General features: G+C 35.9%; 1 protein-coding gene across 2 annotated transcripts in view; it reads left to right on the top strand.

Moving 5' to 3' along the window:
- Sgcz (sarcoglycan zeta) overlaps window positions 1-22309 on the top strand; it is a 1052781-nt gene that overhangs the window by 1005857 nt on the left and 24615 nt on the right. For both annotated transcript variants that reach the window (XM_031339561.1, XM_031339560.1), the window contains exon 5: window positions 11850-11972. In XM_031339561.1, the coding sequence (XP_031195421.1) occupies window positions 11850-11972 (123 nt within the window). The remainder of the gene's footprint in view (window positions 1-11849; window positions 11973-22309) is intronic.

The raw sequence follows: 22309 nt of genomic DNA, 5'->3' as shown, positions 1-22309 counted from the left end.
GAAGTGTTGAGAAGAAGGTATATTATTTCTTTTAGGATAAAATATTCTATACATATCTGTTAAATCCATTTGATTCATAACGTCTGTTAGTTTCATTATATCTCTGTTTAGTTTCTGATTCCATGATCTTTTCATTGGTGGGAGTGGGATGTTCAAGTCTCCCACTATTATTATGTCTAGTGCAATGTATGCTTTAGAAAAGTTTCTTTATGAATGTGGGTGCCATTGCATTAGGAGCATAAATGTTCGGAATAGAGTTCTTCTTGGTAGATTTTTCCTTTGATGAGTATGAAGTGTCCCTCCTCATATTTTTTGATAACTTTAGGTTGAAAGTCATTTTTATTAGATATTAGAATGGCTACTCCAGCTTGTTTCTTAGAACAATCTGCTTGGAGAATTGTTTTCCAGCCTTTTACTCTGAGGTAGTGTCTGTCTTTGTCACTGAGGTGGGTTTCCAGTATGCAACAAACTGTTGGCTCCTGTTTACATATCCTGTTTATTAGTCTGTGTCTTTTTATTAGGGAATTGAGTCCATTGATATTAAGAGATGTTAAGGAAAAAAGATTGTTGTTTTCTGTTATTTTTGGTGTTAGAGGTGGGATTATGTTTATTGTGGCTATCTTCTTTTTGGTTTGTAAAAAGATTATTTTCTTGCTTTTTCTAGGATGTAGTTTCCCTCCTTGTGTTGGAATTTTCCATTTATTATACTTTGAAGGGCTAGATTAGTGGAAAGATGTGTAAATTTGTTTTTGTCATAGAATATCTTCATTTCTCAATCTATTGTTATTAAGAGTTTTGCTTTTGCTTGGAATAATAGTCTGGGCTGGCATTTGTGTTCTTGTAGAGTCTGTATGACGTCTGTCCAGGATCTTCTGGCTTTCATGGTCTCTGGTAAGAAGTCTGGTGTAATTCTGATAGGTCTGCCTTTATATGTTACTTGACCTTTTTCCCTTAGTGCTTTTATTATTCTTTGTTTTGTGCATTTGGTGTTTTGATTACTATGTGACAGGAAGAATTTTTTTTTTCTAATCCAATATATTTGGTGTTCTGTAGGCTTCTTGTATATTCATGGGCATCTCTTTCTTTAGGTTAAGGAAGTTTTTTTCTGTAATTCTATTGAAGATATTTACTGGCCCTTTAAGTTGGAAATCTTTGCTCTCTTCTATACCTATTATCCTTAAGTTTGATTTTTTCATCGTGTCCTGTATTTCCTGGATGTTTTGAGTTAGGATATTTTGGCATTTTCTTTGGTTGTTATGTCAATGTTTTCTATGGTATCTTCTGTGACTGAGATTCTCTCTTCTATCTCTTGTATTCTGTTGGTGATGCTTGAATCTATGGCCCCTGATCTCTTTCCTAGATCTTCTATCTCCAGAGTTGTCTCCCTTTGAGATTTATTTATTGTTTCTACCTCCATTTTTAGATCCTGGATGGTTTTGTTCAATCACATCACCTGTTTACCTTTGTTCTCCTGTAATGCTTTAAGGGATTTTTGTGTTTCCTCTTTAAGGGCTTCTACCTGTTTACCTGTGTTCTCCTGTATTTCTTTAAGGGAGTTATTTATGTCCTTCTTAAAATCCTCTATCAGCTTCATGTTATGTGATTTTAAATCCACATCTTGCTTTTCTGGTGTGTTGGGGTATCCAGGACTTGCTGTGGTGGGAGAACTGGATTCTGATGACACCAAGTAGTCTTGGTTTCTGTTGCTAGGATTCCTGTGTTTACCTTTCGCCATCTGGTTATATCTGGTGTTACATGCTCTTGCTTTCTCTGGCTGGAGCTTGTTCCTTCTGTGGGTCAGTAAGCCTGTGTCAGCACTCCTGGGAGACCAGCTCTCTCCTGGAATAACCTGTGTACAGAAGGCTCTGAAACAGCCCAAGCTCTGGGTGCAGATGGCAACCAGAAGGATCCTGACCTAGCTGCTCCACTGTTTCTGTGTTCTGTTTCCTCATGACTGGCCCTGTTCCAGACAGTCATTGGAGAGAAAGTAACTATCTCACCTCTGAGCCAGGGAGTGAAAGCATTCCTAAGAGAACAGGTTTCTCCTGGGGGGACCCGTGCACAGTGGGCTGTGGATCAGCCTCCGCTCAGGGGTGTAGATGGCAGGCCAGGAGTTTGCAACTATCAAACCTACCTCCTTACCATCCACAAATGATGTGCCAACAAATCATACATTGTCAATAAGTACAATAGAGAGAGAAAAGTAAGAGGCTATCAGTCTTTTTATTTTTTTATTTTCTCTTACAGAAGCATGAACAAAACTCAGTGACAAGACACTTCTTTCACTAGTTAAGTTTAAATACTCTTGTCTTACATAATAGTGCCAGTGTTTCTCTGTGTGAGAATGCTTTGAATGTGTCTCCTTAGAAAGATTCTGCCTCCATTATGTTTGAATTTGCTTTTTATAAACAACATGACTAATATAATTGATACTAAGATATTCAACTTTTAGATGAAGCTTACAACATCTAATACAAATCAGAGAGGAAAAAGTAGCTTATAAGAGACTGCATTAATGGTCACAAGTATTATTCAGTATGACCATGGGCTCTTGTTTTAGGGATTGCTAAAGAGAAAACTGTAAATGATATAATTATAGTATAAATATAATTATAGTATAAATATAATTATATTAACATTACATTATAATTTAGTTATATTATTATGATTATATAATTCCTAGTATGGTCAGGATAAAACATTCTTAGGTAGAAGTTCACTTTGTGTTGCATGGTAATTGGCTTATTTTCATTTCTCTTCATAGTATGACTTCTGGAAATCTTATGAAAGTTTTTGTTTGTTTTTGTTTTGTGTTGTGTTGTCTTGTCTTTCCCCCTTCTTATAAATCAAGACTGATAGTTTTTGTGGATCAAAAGAATCTGAAGGCTGAAGATTTCTAGGTGTTTCTTTAAGGTAGACAAACGTTTAAGAGCCAGAGAGGGAATGAAACAAGAAAATTAAAATTTAAAGAAAACTAGAAAGAGAAAGTGTAAGACTTGGATTAAACAAATGCCAATACAGAAAAGACATAGTCAAAATGAGAGGAATGGAGTGACTAATTCTTGCAATTGGACAGAGCAGTCTCTAACACGTAGCAAGCCTAATAAACCAATGCAGGTCACCTAGGACACACACATATGTACATGCACACACACATGCACATTTAAAATAATAAAATATTTCATAATATATTTTATGATAAGAAACTTAGATATTAGTTCAAATAAACATGTTCCTGGGGAGGGGGTTGAATATTATCTGATATATACTTTCTGGGAAGGAAGACAGAATCTAAAATGTTTTAGTTATTTCTCTTAGCAACTTAAAGTTTCCTTAATAAAAGTATATACCAAACTCTCATAAATTCTTTGTTCTATCAATTGAATATTTTCTCAGTAAATGTATATTCCTTCCAGATAACTCACAGCTTGCCAAACAAACAAACAATCTCACTATGTCTAGCTCAGCAAAGGAGGTCACAGGACTGTCTTACAGGAGTCTAGTGAGGGATTATACATAGGGGCCTGTAGAACTCAAAGGCAGCTTCATCAGCTATAAAAGCACATTAGGATGGATAAATAGTCATGAATGCTGATTCACTGTGCTACTGGAAAGTCTGCAGGCCACTCCACTACAGCGTCTGTATTCCCCAGCAGTCCTTTCCTGCCTATATATTCTTTTGATCAGTACTGGTGAATCTTGGGGGTTTTGAGTTTCCTTGTATTTCTTGAGGTATTTAATATCGGTGAGGTCACTAATGTCCTGAGTCCTAGGACCCTAGTCTTACCCCCAGCAATGGATGCTCCAGATCAGAGGAAATAGCTGGACAACACTCCATCCATTCTTCTGTCTTTTACATATATTTATTTATTTATTTACTCATTCTCACTTTGAGATCTTCATATATGAGGTGCTGTATTAGTATCATTTTTGTCTTTCTCACCTTTTTCTAATCTCTCCCTCCTCTCCACCACCTGATTTTCAAATTCATAGACTCTTAATCTTTAATTACTGTTATTACAAATATATGCACACATATTTAAATTTTCAAGAAACAACCCCGCTGAGTTCATGCAGTGTTGCCCATATGTATATGTGTTTAAGGCTGAGAGCTTTGGTTTTTACATTCTCTCTGTTTCCTTTCTTTCATAGAGACTTGAAAGGGATATAAAAGATTCATTCTTTTCTTCTCTGCATAACCAAGAGTGTGGCCACTGTACCATGGCAAGAATCATCTACTCTCAGCACTTTGTTGAATTGTTAGTCTCAGCAGCATCCACTGCCCACTCAAAATATAGAGGAGAGAAAAAAAAAAGAGAAGGTTCCTTCCATCATGCACTCTGAGTGTAAACACTAATGTAGAGGAGGCGATTCCACGGGCACATAATATCCCTTTAACAAAACGGCAGCATTTGCTTCTCCACTGGTGGTTCTGACCTTCCCGCCTAGGGGCTTCTGCCCTAGCTTTCAGTACGAGACATGCAATCTTTCCTGGGGCGTACACATTAAATCCAATTGCAAAACAGTTGGTTGTACTCATAACAGCTATCTTACAACTGAATTAACAGGCAAACCATGCTGGTTATGTTGGTAGTAGAGTGTGGAGAGGCTGCGACCCAGAGGCATGGGCAGTGACAGTTCTTTCCCAGATCCCTGAGTCTTCCCTTCTGGTTTTACAAGCACCAGCCAGAGGGAAGGTGCTCCTCCTTTTTTGCTGTTTAACTTATTCAGGTCCTACAGCTAAAGTATGTTGAATCTTTAATGAGCAGCTCTATGAGAAGCCAGACAACAGTCATTCCCCTCATCCTCTTCCCCCTCTTTATTGTTTGTTTTTTTTCTGAGGACAGGGTCTTATGTAGCTGAGCCTGGAGTCATCCTGAACTCAGTGGCTGAGAGTGACTGAGAAAAAAGATCCTCACTGTGGAGTAGCAAATGCAAAACAGTAACAAAAGTAAAATAGTTTTCAAAGTCCAATGCTATTAAAATGAAATACCAGCTTAGAGAAAAGTCAGAACTCTAAGAATTGAAAGGAAAGAGTGGTTTCAACGTGTCTGAACATGAGACACCCTTACATCCTTTTTCCCAAAGGCTGGCACAATCATCCTGTTCCTCTAGCATGGCCCCCAACCCAAATTCACTACACAAACCTTTATCTATTGAATATCCTAGGGGTTGAGATTGCACTGTTCTCATCCAGGCCTCAGTAATGCATCAGACAGTTTATCACTTTTTGGCCCCCATTATTCTAAGACAAGCAGCTACAACTTGCCAGACAGGAAATGGTGAACCTAAGGTCTCCTGCTTCTTTTAATGCTATGGAATTAGATATGATTTTCTAAGACTATTATGAAAATGGATCACAAAAATATATTAATTACAATGACCTTGAACCCCTGATCTTTCTTCTTTCATAGCCATAGTCCTGGGATTTCAGAAACAAAACTCATGCCAAGTTTTGCAATAGGTTTTATTACATATGAGGCCTGAAATTCTCCCTGACCAATAACTTAAAATGAAATAACACATTCCTGGTACCGAGATTCTTACCCAACAATCTTGTGATTCCTGACAGTACCTTTGTCCACCTATGCGATTCACACTCAGAAGGCATAAGGGTCTGTATTAAAGACCCCCCTCTCTCTCTCCCTCTCTCTCTCTCCCTCTCTCTCTCTTCCTCTCCCTCCCTCTCTCTCTCTTTCTCTCTCTCTCTCTCTTTCTCTCTCTCTCTCTCTCTGTCTCTCTCTGTCTCTCTGTCTCTCTGTCTCTCTGTCTCTCTCTCTATCTCTGTCTCTCTCTGTCTCTCTGTCTCTCTCTCTATCTTTGTCTCTCTCTCTGTCTCTCTGTCTCTCTCTCTATCTTTGTCTCTCTCTCTGTCTCTCTGTCTCTCTGTCTCTCTCTCTCACACACACACAAACACAGAGAGAGATACAGAGATAGTGAGACATCGATACAGAGACTGAGAGACAGAGAGACAGAGTGAGAGAGAGACAGACACAGATACAGACAGAGACACACAGAGAAAGACAGAGAGGAGAGAGACAGAAAAACAGAGGTACACACATGCAAAAAATAAAAGTTAATACATGAAATAAAATGTTTACTATTGCAGCTAAAAGAACATTTGAAAATCCCACACATAAGTAATAAATTGGAAGTTGAGAATGATGAAAATTAATTACAACTGAAGTTAAACTGCTAATGCATTCTGTTTAAATGAACAAAACCAAATAATCAGATTTTAAAATATTAATGAACATAGAATAACTGATCTACCTCTGAGCGATAATTCGTAAAAAAAATTATACAATTGAAAAATGGATCATTCTGCAGACTAAACTTTATTCATTGACAGGGATGGAAAGACATGGCCCTAAGGCAAAGTGAAAATATAAACCCCAACAAGTTGGAAATAACAGCTATCCTTCCAGTAGATGGTAAACAAAATTATTTGTGTACTTTTATATGCATACTTTTAGGTTAATTTTTAAAGGTGTATCTATTTTCATTTTATGCATAGGAATGTTTTGCCACCTTGTAAATGCACCAAGTATGCATAAGGTAGAGATCCGATGATGGCAAAGGAGCCCCTGAAGCTGTAGTTACAGATTGTTGTTAGCCACCTTTTGGTGCTGGGAAACAAATACCATTCCTCTGCAAGAGCAGCCAATGTTCCTAAGCACCAGACTCTCCAACCCCGTCCTTAGCTGATATATTAAAATACAAATGGAGATCCAGAGACTTGATAGCATGAATTATTGGTAAGGAAATGATACTAATTGTTACAAATATCAGAATTCATCCCAGATAAGCAGTAAACCTTTATTGGTGAGTACGTGACTCAATACAAACTATTAGATTAGTTGAATGTTGAAGGGTGTTATCAGGGAGAGAGATCAAAGGACAGAGGCAACCCGTAAATTTCCCCATTCATGCTGCTACATTAGTTTCTGGAAACGAAAGGGCAGCTGTGGCTTCAACCCAATGCATCAGTGGCTGTAGAGAGGAGGGGCAGATGAAAATTTCAAAATTTCCCATGAGAACTGCTAATCCGAAGACTTCAGAGTCAGAAGGAAAGAATTCTCCAGCATGGCGAGAGGTTACTCTTCTTCATTCTTTATGACATCTTCCCACATGACAGATGTTTTAGGATTCATTTAACATATAATTTGTATGTGTGTGCATGTGTGTGTGAGTGTGTGTACATGTGTAGGCACATTCACACACAGCACATATTTTTATTGAGAAGGAATGGGGCCATCAGTCCTTGGCTATACCTTTGTGTGAATGTGTGTGTGTGTGTGTGTGTGTGTGTGTACATGTGTGTGTGTTTATATATGTGTGAGCATATTCATACACAACAGAAATTTTTATTGAGAAGGGATAGGGGAAACCAGTCCTTGGCTGCACCTTTCCTCATGGCTGCTGACTGGTGCTCACTTCCTCTAGATATGGATGTGAGTCCTCAGCTTCTTGATGAACAAGGGGGCACACTTGTACCTGGATACCCTCAGTAGCTCCATGGTGCACTACTCTCGGGCCACAATCTTGTCCTATATGATGAACGTGGTATGTTTGGTGGTACTCTCATAGTACCAGCTATCTCACATCCATTTTCACCTTGTGGTCCTTGTAGAGACCTGTAAACTGAAGGTACTGCAGAACAATGGCGGTTGGTCTCCAGTTGGTGACGGTGGTTGTCTTTGTTTTCAAACATTATTTATATAGCTCATGGCAATATTTAAAAGGAATTTCTGAATGATGAATTGTGAATATAGTTTTGTTTTGCAATGAGAATTTCTAAACTCTTAGTAGTATTCATGAGCATGGAAATGTTGATACATATATAAAATTAAAGTACAGTGATGTAGGATGTAACAGATTATACAGATGTTGAGAAAGACACCTAGTAGACAGGAAGGTATAACCACATAGATCAGTGTATTCTTTTCTTTGAATCAGTCTTGAAGGGAATCTAGAAATATCCTTCAAATTTATTGTTTAAACACCTATGGATGTTTTTGTCAAAAAAAATTTCCATTTTTAGTATTTTACCAATTGAATTTAAAAATGAAAAGACAATAGTTTATTATTATATTTTTAAACTTAATGTAATTGTACTTTTGGGTAACCAGACTTTGTCTAAAAAAATGTGATACTAGACATAAACAATTGATAGGTGATCAAATATAGTTCAAACATATTAAGTTCAGTATCATGATATTTAATATATTAGTATTAAACATCGATAGTCCCAACAACTGATTATACTTACAATTATGTACTTTTTACTGTTTTCTATATGTAGATTTAAAAGGCAATATATATATAAATAAATGTGATGGTATATAATTATTTTCTGATATGAAACATTTATTTACTATCAAGTCATTGTTAATTACCTGCAATTTTGCCATCTGTAATTATGCTAATATAGTGAATAAAGTGCAGTCTCAAGTGTTAATTTTATATCTGCTTTTCAATTGGATGATTTTTGTATGCATTAATTTATGGCTTAGATGCATCTCTATTACGCATGCATAAATATTGTGCAATTTGCTTATTTGCCTTTGCTCATTTAAAGTTAATGAATTAAAATTTCAATTCCCTTTGCCAGAGCCAGACATCATTCTACAGAAGTTTCTAATAGCTTATTTCTAATAGTTTATTTGTAATAGCTTATGTGACAAGCACTATAATATTTTAATATTTGTATAGAATCTTCTGAGTAAAGACTTTCCTCACTATTCTTAGAAAGCTCTTGGTATTCCATGAGTGTATATAATGTCTTCATGTGTGTGTAATTAACTAATGAACATCTATGTCATCAAATGCAACTTATGAATCAATTTAGCTCCGAAATTGGGTATAATTGAAGATGGTAACATGTCATAAATGTTAAAGTTTTATGCATAAAAGATCTATAATAATTTTCAGATCATTGAGGCTCAATGTGTACTAAGTCTCTGTGGGACAGATGTAAATACTGAGATATGTAGACCTAAAAGTCAAATTTGTTAACACATTGGCCTCAATGTTTTGATTCTCTCTTAGTTAAGTTACTACTGTATAATGACTAATGCCAAAACATACATTACACTATGAATAGATGAAAGCATTCAAACAACTCCCACCATCTGGAATAATATTCATAAAACCAAGATGATGACCAGGAATAGTAAGTCTTCAATGTTTGTCTCAATACTGTCATTAAATTCTGTAAGAACAGCTACTTATTTAAAAAATAAAAGATAAGTTATTTTAATTGATTATCACTTTCTGTACTTGTTTTCATTTTCTGTGAAAAATTTTGTCTTGATGAAGGTTGAAAACTACACAGTGAGTATAAGGGAAAGTGTTCATATATTATTGTTAGGGATTATGCAGGTTTAGTAAATTAGCGGTAGGAGATTCTCCTCCAATTAATGTGTATTCACTAGTACATCAATTGCTTCTTCAGTGCCAAATGGTCATCAATGATTATTTAAAAAAAGAAAAAAGAAAAGAGCTCTTAATTTGAAGAAGAATAGGAGGCAGACATGGGAGGGTTTGGAGAGAGGAAGCAAATGGAGAAATATTATAGTTAAATTATAATCTCAAAAGTTTTAAAAAAATCTTTTCGAAAGATAACAATATTTTAAAGATGTAATTCATGCTTCTTTTAATCAGTAGCCCAAGAGAGGAGCTCTAGAATTCTATATAATACCAGAATATAGGAAAAACATGTACCCTATTTTCAACATAAACATTTTTTATAAATTTTTAAAAGATTTATTTATTTATTTATTTATTTATTATTTTTAAGTGCACTGTAGCTGTCTTCAGACACTCCAGAAGAAGGCATCAGATCTCATTAATGATGGTTGTGAGACAACATGTGGTTGCTGGGATTTGAACTCAGGACCTCCTGAAGAGCAGTCAGTGTTCTTAACCGCTATTTTCTCCCCAAAGCCCCTCCCTTATGCCTACACTCTTTCTCTATCCCATAATTTGTTTAATGTTCCTTAGATACTATGACCTTAACAACATGTCATTTGCTCCAGCCAATGGCTAGTTGTGAGAATAAAACTCAGCTTGGATTGAGGAAGGGACCAAAAAGGCATGGAAAGAGGGAAGAATTGAAAATTCACTGGCTAGCATTTGCCTGCTAAGTATCACTTGAAATCAAATATGATACTGAATGAGAGGCTATCCAGAGGTTAGGTATAGCTCCCCAGTTGAGGGATGGGGCACCCACCCATCTCCAAAGTTTTAACCCAGAATTGCTCCTGTGTAAAGGAAATAGAGAGACAAAGAGTAGAGCAGAGACTGAAGGAAAGGCCATCCAGAGACTGCGCCACCTGGGGATCCATTCCACATGCAGACACCAAACCCAGACACTATTGCTGATGCCAAGAAGTGCTTTCTGGCAAGAGCCTGATACAGCTGTCTCCTGAGAGGCTCTGCCAGATCCTGACCAATACAGATGTGGATGCTTGCCGCGAACCATTGGACTGAGCACAGCAAGTCCATTAGAGGAGTTAGGAGGAGGACTGAAGGAGTGGAAGGCATCTTATCTGGCATCAATTGGAGGGGAGGCCCTTGGTCTCATGAAGGCTGGATGCCCCAGTGTAAAGGAATACTAGGCTGGTGAGGCAGGTGTGGTGGTTAGATGGGGACACCCTCATAGAAACAGGGTAATGGAAAATGAGATAGGGGGTTTGTAGAGGGGAAATTGGGAAAGGGGATAACATTTGAAATGTAAATAAATAAAATATCCAATTTCAAAAAAATAAATATAAAGATACATCCCTCTGATGATGTTGTAGAGAAAACTTAAAAGTAAGATATATATGGCATGGCATTCCTGTGGCCCTGAGTGGGTTGGGCTTTACTTATAAATTAGCAAAACGGATGTAATACATTTGTAGAGCAAAATTGGGAGGTGCAGCTCCATATGAAAATGTGGACAACCACATGAAAAAATCAACACTGTGGAAAATATCCAACTTTCCCAATGTTTAAAGAATCTCTTTCTCAGCTGAAACCCATTTACATAATCCAGTTAGATCTTCCTGCTATGTCCCTTCTAATTCTCAAATTAATCATTTTTTAAATATGAAAGTTGGTCTTATGACTTGTGGGTGTATTGGTGATAATTCAACAATAAAATGAAAATTAATTTGTTTCTACCTTCAATTGCACTTTAGAGCAGTCAAGTAGCTTATATTTCACAAATTATGAAAACCCAATTATTAACCTATATTATCACAGAAGACAAAGTTAAGGCAAACTTTTAAATTCATTGACATTAAAAGGGTAAGAAGATATCTACATTAAAAATCTATGAAATGTGTAGTAAAGAGTCACAAATTGTTGATGCTTTAGAGTATGCAGTAAGGTAGCAATGTGGGTATGATGTTTTGCACTGCAGAAAAATTATGTTAATCATTGAGGCCCCATTTATAGAGCATCTACTGTGTGCCAAGTGAAGGGAATGACCAACCTTCCCCTCCAGTAGACATCAAAGGACCAAGTGAAGGGAATGGCCAACCTTCCCCTCCAGTAGACATCAAAGCAGATTTTGCCTTGATATACGAGGTATCTTGATCTAGCTGAGCCCACAGACCACATTAGAACAACCATAAACATATAGAACTAATATGTGACCAGTTAATCTAGTCTGGAAATATTCACAAAAATCAGAGGGTATTGGAAAAGGTAACAACTTAAAATATTAATTGAGATGTAAAACATGTAGCAGAGATGAACAAGAAGACCAATTTGTGTATCTCTTTTTTCTTTATGAAAAACTGTAAGCTAATGGTGTTCTTCATTCCAACTTCATTTTCAAACCTTCCCTCTGACTGCAGGAGCTGAGGCTGTTGAGGCACAGTGTAAAAGATTTGAAGTGAGAGCAAGTGAAGACGGACGGGTGCTGTTTTCCGCAGATGAAGATGAGATCACTATTGGGTCTGAGAAGCTAAAAGTTACAGGTATTGTAACGGAGGTCTTTGAATTATTTTTTAACCTAATAAAACCATACACAATTGCAGGAAATATTCTTTCCAAGACATTTGACATCCTTCTGGAAAACTGATTCTACCATATTATAATACCACATTTAGTATTCAAATAGTCTTCAAATAAAGTTAATAGTTGTGGTTAAAGAACAGAGTCTAGAAGCCTTTTACTGTTCAAAATGTAAAGCTGTGTCACTCAGCTAAAATAAACAGTGGGCTAGGTAGTATAAGAATATGTGATTAATGATAACTTATCAAAACTAGAGGTACCATTATCTATTCTTCTGTTTTCCAGAGAAAACCCTTCATGTGTGTAGCTTCCTAACCTTCCATATTTATATAGCCATTTTGTATACTTACCCTTCATATATATATATATATATATATATATATATATATATATATATGCAACTCACAGAAAACCATACCTAAAACCTCATGCTAAATCCTCTCCTGCTTCTTTACCAGGATACCATTTACTAACTGCAGAACAGCTATGTTCTTGCTTCTGACACTTCTAAAATGAAAATATCAAAGACAAATATAGTTTATAATTTCATGTGCATAGGGGAGAAAATTGGGCAGAGCACAGAATGCAATATGCTGGCAAGGGACTGACTGGTGTCCTCACAGTTACTTTAAAGCAGTACCCTAGACTTCTGACAAGATAATACTACAAAGAGACCCTGACTCCAGGGTGCTCCATATAAATTAGGTAACTATTCTGACAAGACTTCAAAGTACATATGACAAAAGATCTGTGTGAACTGTAAATTAGTGGCATGAAAGTTTTCTATTTAAGCAATATCCAAAGGAATTAAAATTAAGATGAATTCTTTCCTCACTTTCTTTCACTGTATGAATAATGTCATTTTTTTTCCAATGGGCTCTCATTTCAGACAAAAATGGATGATTTCAACAATGGCTGTGTGGATATATCTGGAAAAAAATCACTTTCATGGTGCTAAAGATTTTAGGATATTTATATTTAGGCTACTTAGAGTACAGGTGGTAGGAGGTGGGAAACAAAGTCATGAAGAGAAAAAGATTGTGAGGATGAAAAAAAATCCAGGCTCCAAATTTAACCAATTCTTCTACCTTCAAATTTATCCATCAATTAACCCATGAGAATGTAGTGCCTTTAAAGTGATCGGTCCTCAGCCCATCTTTAACAGATAAACTATCAGGGCATAATTTTAGATTCAGGGCCACACTAACCAACATTGCGGCTCTATTGCTGCAATAGATAATTATTTACTCAAGAATTGCAATTAATTTACTCTTAAACAGACTAGTTGTGCTTGGTAGTAATTTCCTTGAAGTTACCTAACTATGTATCTGTTTTTAACATTCCTGGAAAAAAGAGAGTTTTAGACTTTCATGCAAAATTATCCTTTAAAACCCTGCTTATTTTGCATTCCCTCCTATGAGGTCAAGATATCTCCTAAAAGCCATTATCTTCTGAGACTCAGTAATCACATAGTGAGCATAAACCTTTCTACACAGCAGACTCAAATTCAGCATTTCCACCCTGCATCCATCAAACACAATTAGCACTTTCATTTGTAGTCCACATAGAACAGCGTCCTCGCAAACCAAGGGAAGGTAAATGATAAGTCTGACTTTGGAAGGTGAAGGTCTTCAAGTTAAAGGAAAACTATTAGTTTGACATAGACATCTGTTTTTTGCCTTAGCAGAAAGTAGAAAGGAGTGAAGTGCAGGAGGAGAATGTGTCTCTCTCGTCTCCAACAGGCAGCAATTAAAAGTGGCAACTTATAAGAATACAGAAATCCGACTGCATGTTCTCTGTGCCCTCCTGTTTGTCTGAAAGCCAAGAACATCTCACCTGTATGTCCTTCTAATGGAATGATTGGAAGGATGGACAGGTTCCAGACAAGAAAGGATTTTCTGAAGAGCTGTCTTTTAAATTAAGCAGTGTGCTGCTGGGCTGGAATCAATATGTTCGGGTTTGTTTTTATTACCTGGCTTTTGTTTTCCCGTCCCTGTCTATTACATTAGCCCACTGTGGTGAGGTCAGCTTTACAATCCGCCTTTCCTCTGTTCTTCAGAGCTGTCCAAATCTGAGAATGTGGTGACACTCAGGCACCAGGAAGAAGCAGTTTGTCAGAGAAGGTACAGGAGAAGTGGCTGTGCTGCTTGATAAGAAATGTGATGTACGGTCACTTAATCTCCTCTAGGGACACCTTTTCAGGTTTATACACTCGGAGTAATCACTGCGCTCAGTTTTCTAGTTGTTTGTTAACCTTCGTAGCAAGGGGAACTTCAGGGATATTAGACAATACTGTTCCATGCCCTCTCTAACTTTCTAAATGAAAAATAACTTCCAGTTTCGAAGTAAGTATGCAGTTCACAGCCATTGTCACAGATGAGCTGTCTCATGAGAGGTCTTTGCGGCCAGACATTTCCTTAGCTTATTTTTCACTCAAGGTCTCCTAAAGCAAATATTGAAAATGCACCTCACTAATGTGAAATATGTAGACATTCACAATGGAAGGTGACTCCCTTTAATTGTCTTTGAATTCCATAATTTAAAAATATATATGTTAAAAAGTAACTTCTCTATTTAGCACTGTGAAAGGATTCCAATTGATGCTCAAAGTTCTCCTATGTGCTAGAGATAGGAAATTTCTTTGAGATATAATTAAGTTTACTGTAGCATAAATAAATTGCCCAATTTCTTATGCATCATACATTAGCTGGGCATTTTTTGCAGTATCTTTTTTCCCCTTTACTTTCTGTGTGTAAAGGGATGATGGCCATGACTCTTCAAAGATCACAGTTTCTCACACATCCCAAGGAGCCTACCTGCAGGCACAGTGGATAGACTCACACACATGCACATGTGGATAAGCCCATAACCATGCAATTGTGGGCAGCTTAAATTGGACTGAGTAGGTTATAAAATAAAAGAGGAGGTCATGGAATTGGGCAGTAGATTTCTTTGGGGATACCTCAGAAGAAAGAGAAGAAGGCAGGCAATAGAAGTGTGGTAGATGTGGCTAAGATACATTGTACAAAATTGTCAAAGAATAAAAATATTAATTTTTAAAAAGTAATATTGTTTATATTACCAATTAGACAATGTATAGTTTATTTTTCTCATACATAGCATGACAAAAGCAAATGTACTTTTTAAAAATATTAACAAGCCAGTTGTGGTAGTGCACGCTGGTAGGATTTGCTGAAGGAGGCAGAGGCAGGAGGATCATGATTTTGAGGCCAGCCTGGGCTGCACATTTGGGCTGGAGAGATGGCTCAGCCGTTAAAGGCTAGGCTCACAACCAAAAAAATTAACAAAACCAGCCTTTAGATGGCCTTTAAATGAGAACTCTTCTTCAAGTCATAGCATAGCTATTGTACACAAGTTTATGTACAATAGAAAACTCTCACATTATAGAAGTAAAAAATGGTGTTGTTATTGCACCGTAAGATGACCAAAAATCCATTATGTATACATATGTTTAAAAAAGCTTCAAGGAAGAATATGCCTTCGTAAAGACACGATCTTTCAAAGATAAATTTACCCTTGTTCAAAAGCTAGATAATGTTTCATTGTATCAAAATATCAATAATATTACATAAGTTTAATATCTTTATATTTATGACAGGTAAAAGTTTCAGAGTAAAGCAATACCTTAAAATTATTAATATTTCATAGCACATAAGAAATCTAGAGATATTTATACTATAGATAAATTGAACCGTTGAGTTACCATGAAGCACTAAGTCTTATCTGAAACAGATATTAGTAGTTGTGCCAATCAGACACTATAAATGCTGGCAATTGTGAAGTAACAAATTTTAGTAGCTCTAAGTGTTTAACATTTTTTTTAATAGAAAAAGGTACAAGTCTAACATACTAAAAAATGTTGATGACCCACCTGTGGTGAAGGGGCTTGTAGACAATTTGAAAATCTATGACTCTTGATTATTTTATATTACTGAAAAGGAGTAAATAATATTTTTAAAGACTTTAAAGAAGAAATTAGAGAGATAGCTCAATGATTGCTCTTTTAAAGGTTCTGAATTCAATTCCCAGATACCACATGATGGCTGACAACCATCTGATGCCCTCCTCTGGGATGTCTGAAGACAGCAACAGTATACCACATACATAAAATAAAATAAATACATCTTTAAAAATGACAAAGATAAAATTTAATTCTTGATCATTATCAGCTAAATAACAGAGATATTTAAAAGTGAATTTGTGTTAGTGATATCATGGTATCAGTGCGCTGATACCATGTCCACAGTGAAGGAAGTGTGCTGCGGAGGAGTCAGATCTGTCTGGACAGGGGTAGACAGATCTTGGTACCCAGAAGCCTCTGTGATGGAATGGCAGTGATGTCTGAGACAAAGAAGGTAATTATTATCTCAGTCATCAGTTCTTCATCCATAAGATGTGAGGATAATAAATGCTCTCACCTTATAAAAGCATCTGAGTTTGAAGTAATTGTGGATCCATGTAAACATGACACTTGACACACAGTAAGGTACCAGGAAATATTGGAGGTTATCACAGATATTGGAGTGGATAAATAAACATCGTTAATGTTGTATATTAGTTAAATGATTCTCTTGCTCTTAAAGCTTTTCCTGCAAAGACATTTTATGCTTCTTTATCATTTTGGTTTCCTTTTTTCCCCCTCTAACCTGTATAGTTATTTAAAAAGATCTTGAACATTTTATATGAACTATATTGAATTCAATGTAAGAAAAGTAGTTTATTGGGGATTTCAAGGTGCCAAAGTACAAAACAATATGACAAGAAGGAAAAATTTTGAATTTACATATATTTTTATGATAAATTCTTTAAAAGTTAAAGCAGTATAACAATTAAATTAATCAAATCAGTGCCATATGATCTAATTAATATCCTAAGTTGTGCCATTGATGAGAGCAGACATTTATTTGCAGAAATTCATTCATTCCGCAGTACTGAGAAGATTTTATTAGTGTCCCTTGGCACACTGTGTCTCAGGATAAGCTACTCTCAGGAAATGAATACAGTGCTCAGTGGCAGACAGAGGGCAATTAGATGAGTGCCTCCTTGCATATAGTCCAATCTTATTACTAGTTTACTTTATCTGTGTCAGTAATCACCTGTTTATACAATACTTGCAGGCTTTTAATAAGTATTTCTACAAGATTGAGACCTATAGGATCTGATTAATTTACTGGCTAGATTTTTCTTTCTTTCTTTCTTTCTTTTTTGGTAGACTTGGAAAAAGAAAAGTTGGTGATACTATGTATCGCACCCTTCATCTAAACCACAGATCTCTCTAAAAATAACCTCTGCATCTTGATATGTTCATGTAAATTGAAGTCTTGCCAATATCTAACAAATGAAAACAGAGGGATAAAGTTTAGTTGGTAGCTTTTGAGGTCTGTTGTATATGGAGAAGACGTCATGTTAGCATTTTATCAGCAGAATACTCATAATCATGCTGACCACTGTCCTGGAATGGAACTCACTCTGGCATGTCAAGATACATCTACATCTTAACTCCACCTGAACATAACTGCATGAATTTTTTTTTTTTGGTAAATTGGAAAATCTACCTGTATCATGTGTCTGTCTATGATAACCTGTACAGTTTTTCATATCGCATAAAATGTGGAAGGGAGACATGGAGGAAGAGGGGAAAAAAGAGAAAAGATAAGAAAATGAAGTAAAGTAAATTGCTTATCCATTTTAAAGTTACTTACTTCCCTGTTGATACTTTTTAATTTTCTTTTTATTTAAGTGATTGCTTTTTATTTTTAATTCAAGAGTCTAGAAGTTTGAAACAATTTTCAATATCTTCAAATCAAATGGTGTTAGCATTCTCAAAGAACCACCCATTTTTCTTTCCAGCTTCTTGAACCCTCCTCTCATGCTTTCTGGCATTTGTGTCACTTTGTGTTTTTCTTTACTTTAGTTAATTAAAATTTTTCCTTCAATATATTTTACTATAATTTTCTCCCACCTGTAACTCCTCACAGATCTTTCCCACCTAGCTATCCACTCTGTGTCATGTGTACTCTCTGTTTCTTTGTCTCTGTCTCCCTCCTTCTCTCTCTCAAGCAAACCCAGAAATCAGAACAACAATAACAACAACATCAACAACACACATCAAGGAAACAACAACAGCAACAACAACAAAAGAATGAAATAAGTATTCCAAACCAAACTAAAAAAGTACAAACACAAAATTTGGGTCCATTTTGTGTTGGGCAACTAACTACCCTTTGAGTGTGTCCTGCATGGAGGTTGTATGATAAGATCATTTGTGATTTTATAAACACAGGGATCATGAGCACAATGATTCTCAAAGTTTGTCTTGAAAAATAGTGTGTTTGGAAAGTGACCAGTTAGTGTTAGTGGAACTTATCAAAAGGCTGAATTACCTAAATATTTTTAAAAAAATATTTAATACATAGAGGTCCATTACAAATATGTTTTATAATAGCATCAATTATTAACACTTCATTTTTTTCAAAATGTCAATGTTAGAGTCATTTACATTTTTGTCATACAAATATACAAGTCAAAAGAATGCTTTTTACATATTTTCAGTTTCCTTTCCCTAACAACAATGTGGGTAATAAAAAGATAGCATTGAACAGAGTTGAGCTGAAGTGGTGATTCTAACCAAAAGACAAAAATCAGATATCTTATACAATGTGGTTAACTGAAATACCATGACCATTAAGGAAAATATCTTAGCATGTCACTAGTAAGTTAGTGTACACTGCACATTTTGTTGTTGATGATTCTGTTGGGTAAAGGAAGTTTATTATCTTACTCCTATTTACCTGAATGTTGTTGATTATTGATGAGACTAATTGTGGAAAATGATAAGGTCCCATCATTATAATAAGTGTATAATGGCATAAATAATAGGATAATATACATATAGAGATGAATGGTTTATTTTGATATTATTTAGACTCATTGCTTTTTACTTTTGTTAGCAATATCACATGTTAAGGGTGGAGAACAAAGCAGACACATTGTTGAATTCTTGCACCAGAATAGGAAGGGAACATAATTGTACAGTCCCTTTGGATACATCATTAATTACCTACAACATTATATTTGTCTCCATGAACTAAAAGTTGTAAACCTCCCAATAATGCCACCCAGGAGACTAAGATTTTATTATGTGAAATTTGGAGCTTATTCAGTATTCAAAAGATAGCAAATATCAACATTTTAAGAGATTTGTTTATACCTTTTGATATGGTTTGTAATATTCTTCACCAATAAATTACTGACATGAATTTTGTAATTGATTTTCTAATGTGAAGGCAAACTTATATTTCTTTGATATTTCTTAAAAAATTAGATTTGTACTTTCCAAATTAATTAATGTTTTCAAGCATAACATTTTTATAGGACTGCTACCTGCACTAAGAATAAACATAAATCTTTAAATGGTTTTTCATATGTAGTTTTGTCTGAATTTGTTAAAAGATATCCTTAAGTTGCTAGAGTTCCAGATTTCTTATTATATGGGGGAATATTGACAGAACCCTCAAAAAAAATTATTGTTACTTTCCAGTGAGCTGTTGTAAGTTTCTTATGCACAAATTTTCATAACTTATATTTCCCAGGAATGAATGCTCACTTCTTAGTACTATGTGTGTGTGTGTGTTTGTGTTTCTGTATTATGTTTAACCAATCCATATGAAATACTTTCGATTAATCCAGTAATGTAAAAGCACAAATCTTGATAATTGTGTTGTGTGGTATACCTGACTCCAGAGTCATGTATAAAAGTTGCAAGCTCTAGATGGCCTTTCCTTCAGTCTCTGCTCCACTCTCTGTCCCTGTCTTTCCTTTAGACAAGAGCAATTTTGGGTTAAGATTTTGGAGATGAGTGGGTGGCCCCATCACTCAACTAGGTGGGAGGAGCATGCCTAACCTCTGGATATGGTCTCAACAGATTCTCCCTCACCTTTGTGTAGTATTTCAGCTAAAGTCATCCCCATGGGGTCCTGGAAGGCTCTTGCTTTCCTAGCATCTGGGACTCTCTGGTTGCTAAGCCCAGTTTTCCATGCTCCATTGCTACACAACTCTGTTCAAATTTCTGACCCTCTGAACATCTCCTCCATCTCCTCCCATACCTAATTCTTCCCTTCTTTTGCCCGTCCCTTCTTCTCTGCCTCCCAAGTATCTCCAACCCACTACTTCCCTTGGTTATTTTGTTCCTCTTTCTAATCAGGACTGAAGCATCCACTCTTTGGTCTTCCTTCCTCTTGAGCTTCATGTGGTCTGTGAGTTGTATTGTGGGTATTCCATGCTCTTGGCACCAAACCCAGACACTATTGTGGATGCTGCAGAGCCTGATACAGCTGCCTCTTGAGAGACTATACCAGATCATGACCAATACAGATGTAGATGTTCTCAGCCATCCATCAGACTGAGCACAGGGACCCCGATAGAGGAGTTAGGGGAAGTACTGAAAGAGCTGAAGAAGCCTTATCTGGCACCAATGAGAGGGGAAGCCCTTGTTCTTGTGAAGGCTTGACACCCCAGTGTAGAGGAATGCAAGTATGGTGAGACTGGAGTGGGTAGATGGTTAGGAGACACCCTCATAGAAGCAGAATAAGGGGAGATATGATAGGGGGGTTGGAGAGGGGGAACTGGAAAAGTGGATAACATTTGTAATGTAAATAAATAAAATATCCAATTTAAAAAAAAAAGAAAAAAAAAAGAAAAAAGACCCAGCTTGTACAACCAATGAAGTTACTTCTGGGCACAGAAAATCTGCTGATTAAGGCTGTTTTCTGTTCATTTATATCATTTTTGTGATGGCTATTCTTGGTTGTCCACTTGACAACATGTAAAATTAAATAAGATCCAAATATGGAGAGCAAAAAAAAAAAGTTCCATGCTGAGCTCAAATGCATAACAATTTTATTATTTTAAAATACAGTGTGGCTGAGTATACTAGTATCACTCATAGTGATTTAATAATAAAGGAGCTTTGGATATCTTTTGGATTTGCCTAATTAGATGGGCTATGCTTGTAGATGAGGCCTACACTTGGACATGTGAGCTCCACTTAGAATAGGCCCACGGTGATACAGAGTGTTTTTGTCTATACCACCTTGAGTACAGTGAGTGCTCTTTCCCCTAAATGTGTTTTCCATCAAAATGAAAAATACCAAAATTCTTGCCAAGCATGCCTTTAATCCCAGGACTTGGGAAGCAGAGGCAGGCAGATGTCTGAGTTTGATGCCAGCCTGGTCTTACAGTGTGTTCCAGGACAGCCAGGTCTACACAGAGAAACCCTGTCTTGAAAAAAAAAAGAAAAGAAAAGAAAAGAAAAACAAAGAAACAAAACCCAAAAACCCAAAATTCTTATTCAATTTAAAAATAATTTCTTTTTCATTTTTGTTTTATATATGCATACAATATTCAATTGGTTTACTTTAATAAATAAGGTAACAGCTAAAAGGGGATCCATTTAAAACTCAGAAGCAAGTTCTCTGAGGTATGAGCAGAATAAACTGTCATATCTATTCTGATAAGCCTAGTCTTATTTTTTGTTGTTATTGTATTTATTTTTAAACATTGTTATTAATTCTTTATAATTCTATAAAATCAAACATGGTCATATGTTAGACTAGAGCCTCAACATATTTTTTCTCATCAACATTCATGAATTACTTCAATGCCTCAAACATAGTATTGTACCCAAGAGTATAGTGTCATATAAAGATTGTATATGATTCTTGGAGTTTTGTTATACATAAACATTTACAATTGATATAAGAGTTTCCAACTGAGCATTAGAGCTGGCAAGTCCTAAATATGTATAGGCAATGAGGAACTTGAAGTTTCTGCAAAAAGTGGGATAACGATTCTAGATAAATAGGAGGTATTTAAATGGATGAAGACTGAGGATGCATGGGGTTAGATTATTGAAATATTGAAAATTGGGCATAATCTAGGTGCAAGAACATAATTATAACAGTCATACAGGTAAGATATCAGTAGGTTTGTATGCATACTTATAAATCTGTGTGGCATATATATGTGTATAAATATATATCCATTTATATTCATATATGTTTTTGTGATAGCTTAAGGCAGAATACACTTATAAGAAAATATATAAATGATGGAATATATGCTGAAAAGATTTGGTATTTCTTTTTTAACATATTTTTAATTGAAGTGGATTTGCATCATTTACCTCCTCCCTCTAGTTCCTCCTGACCCTTCCAGTTGTCTCCTTTCCACCCCCTTCGATATTCCTTTCCATATACTCTCAAGTTTCTTTTTCTTCAAT

Source organism: Mastomys coucha, unplaced genomic scaffold (assembly GCF_008632895.1).
Source record: "Mastomys coucha isolate ucsf_1 unplaced genomic scaffold, UCSF_Mcou_1 pScaffold22, whole genome shotgun sequence".
Lineage (NCBI taxonomy): Eukaryota > Metazoa > Chordata > Mammalia > Rodentia > Muridae > Mastomys > Mastomys coucha.
The sequence above is the reverse complement of the archived record's forward strand: the minus strand, read 5'-3'. Positions and strand labels throughout refer to the sequence as shown.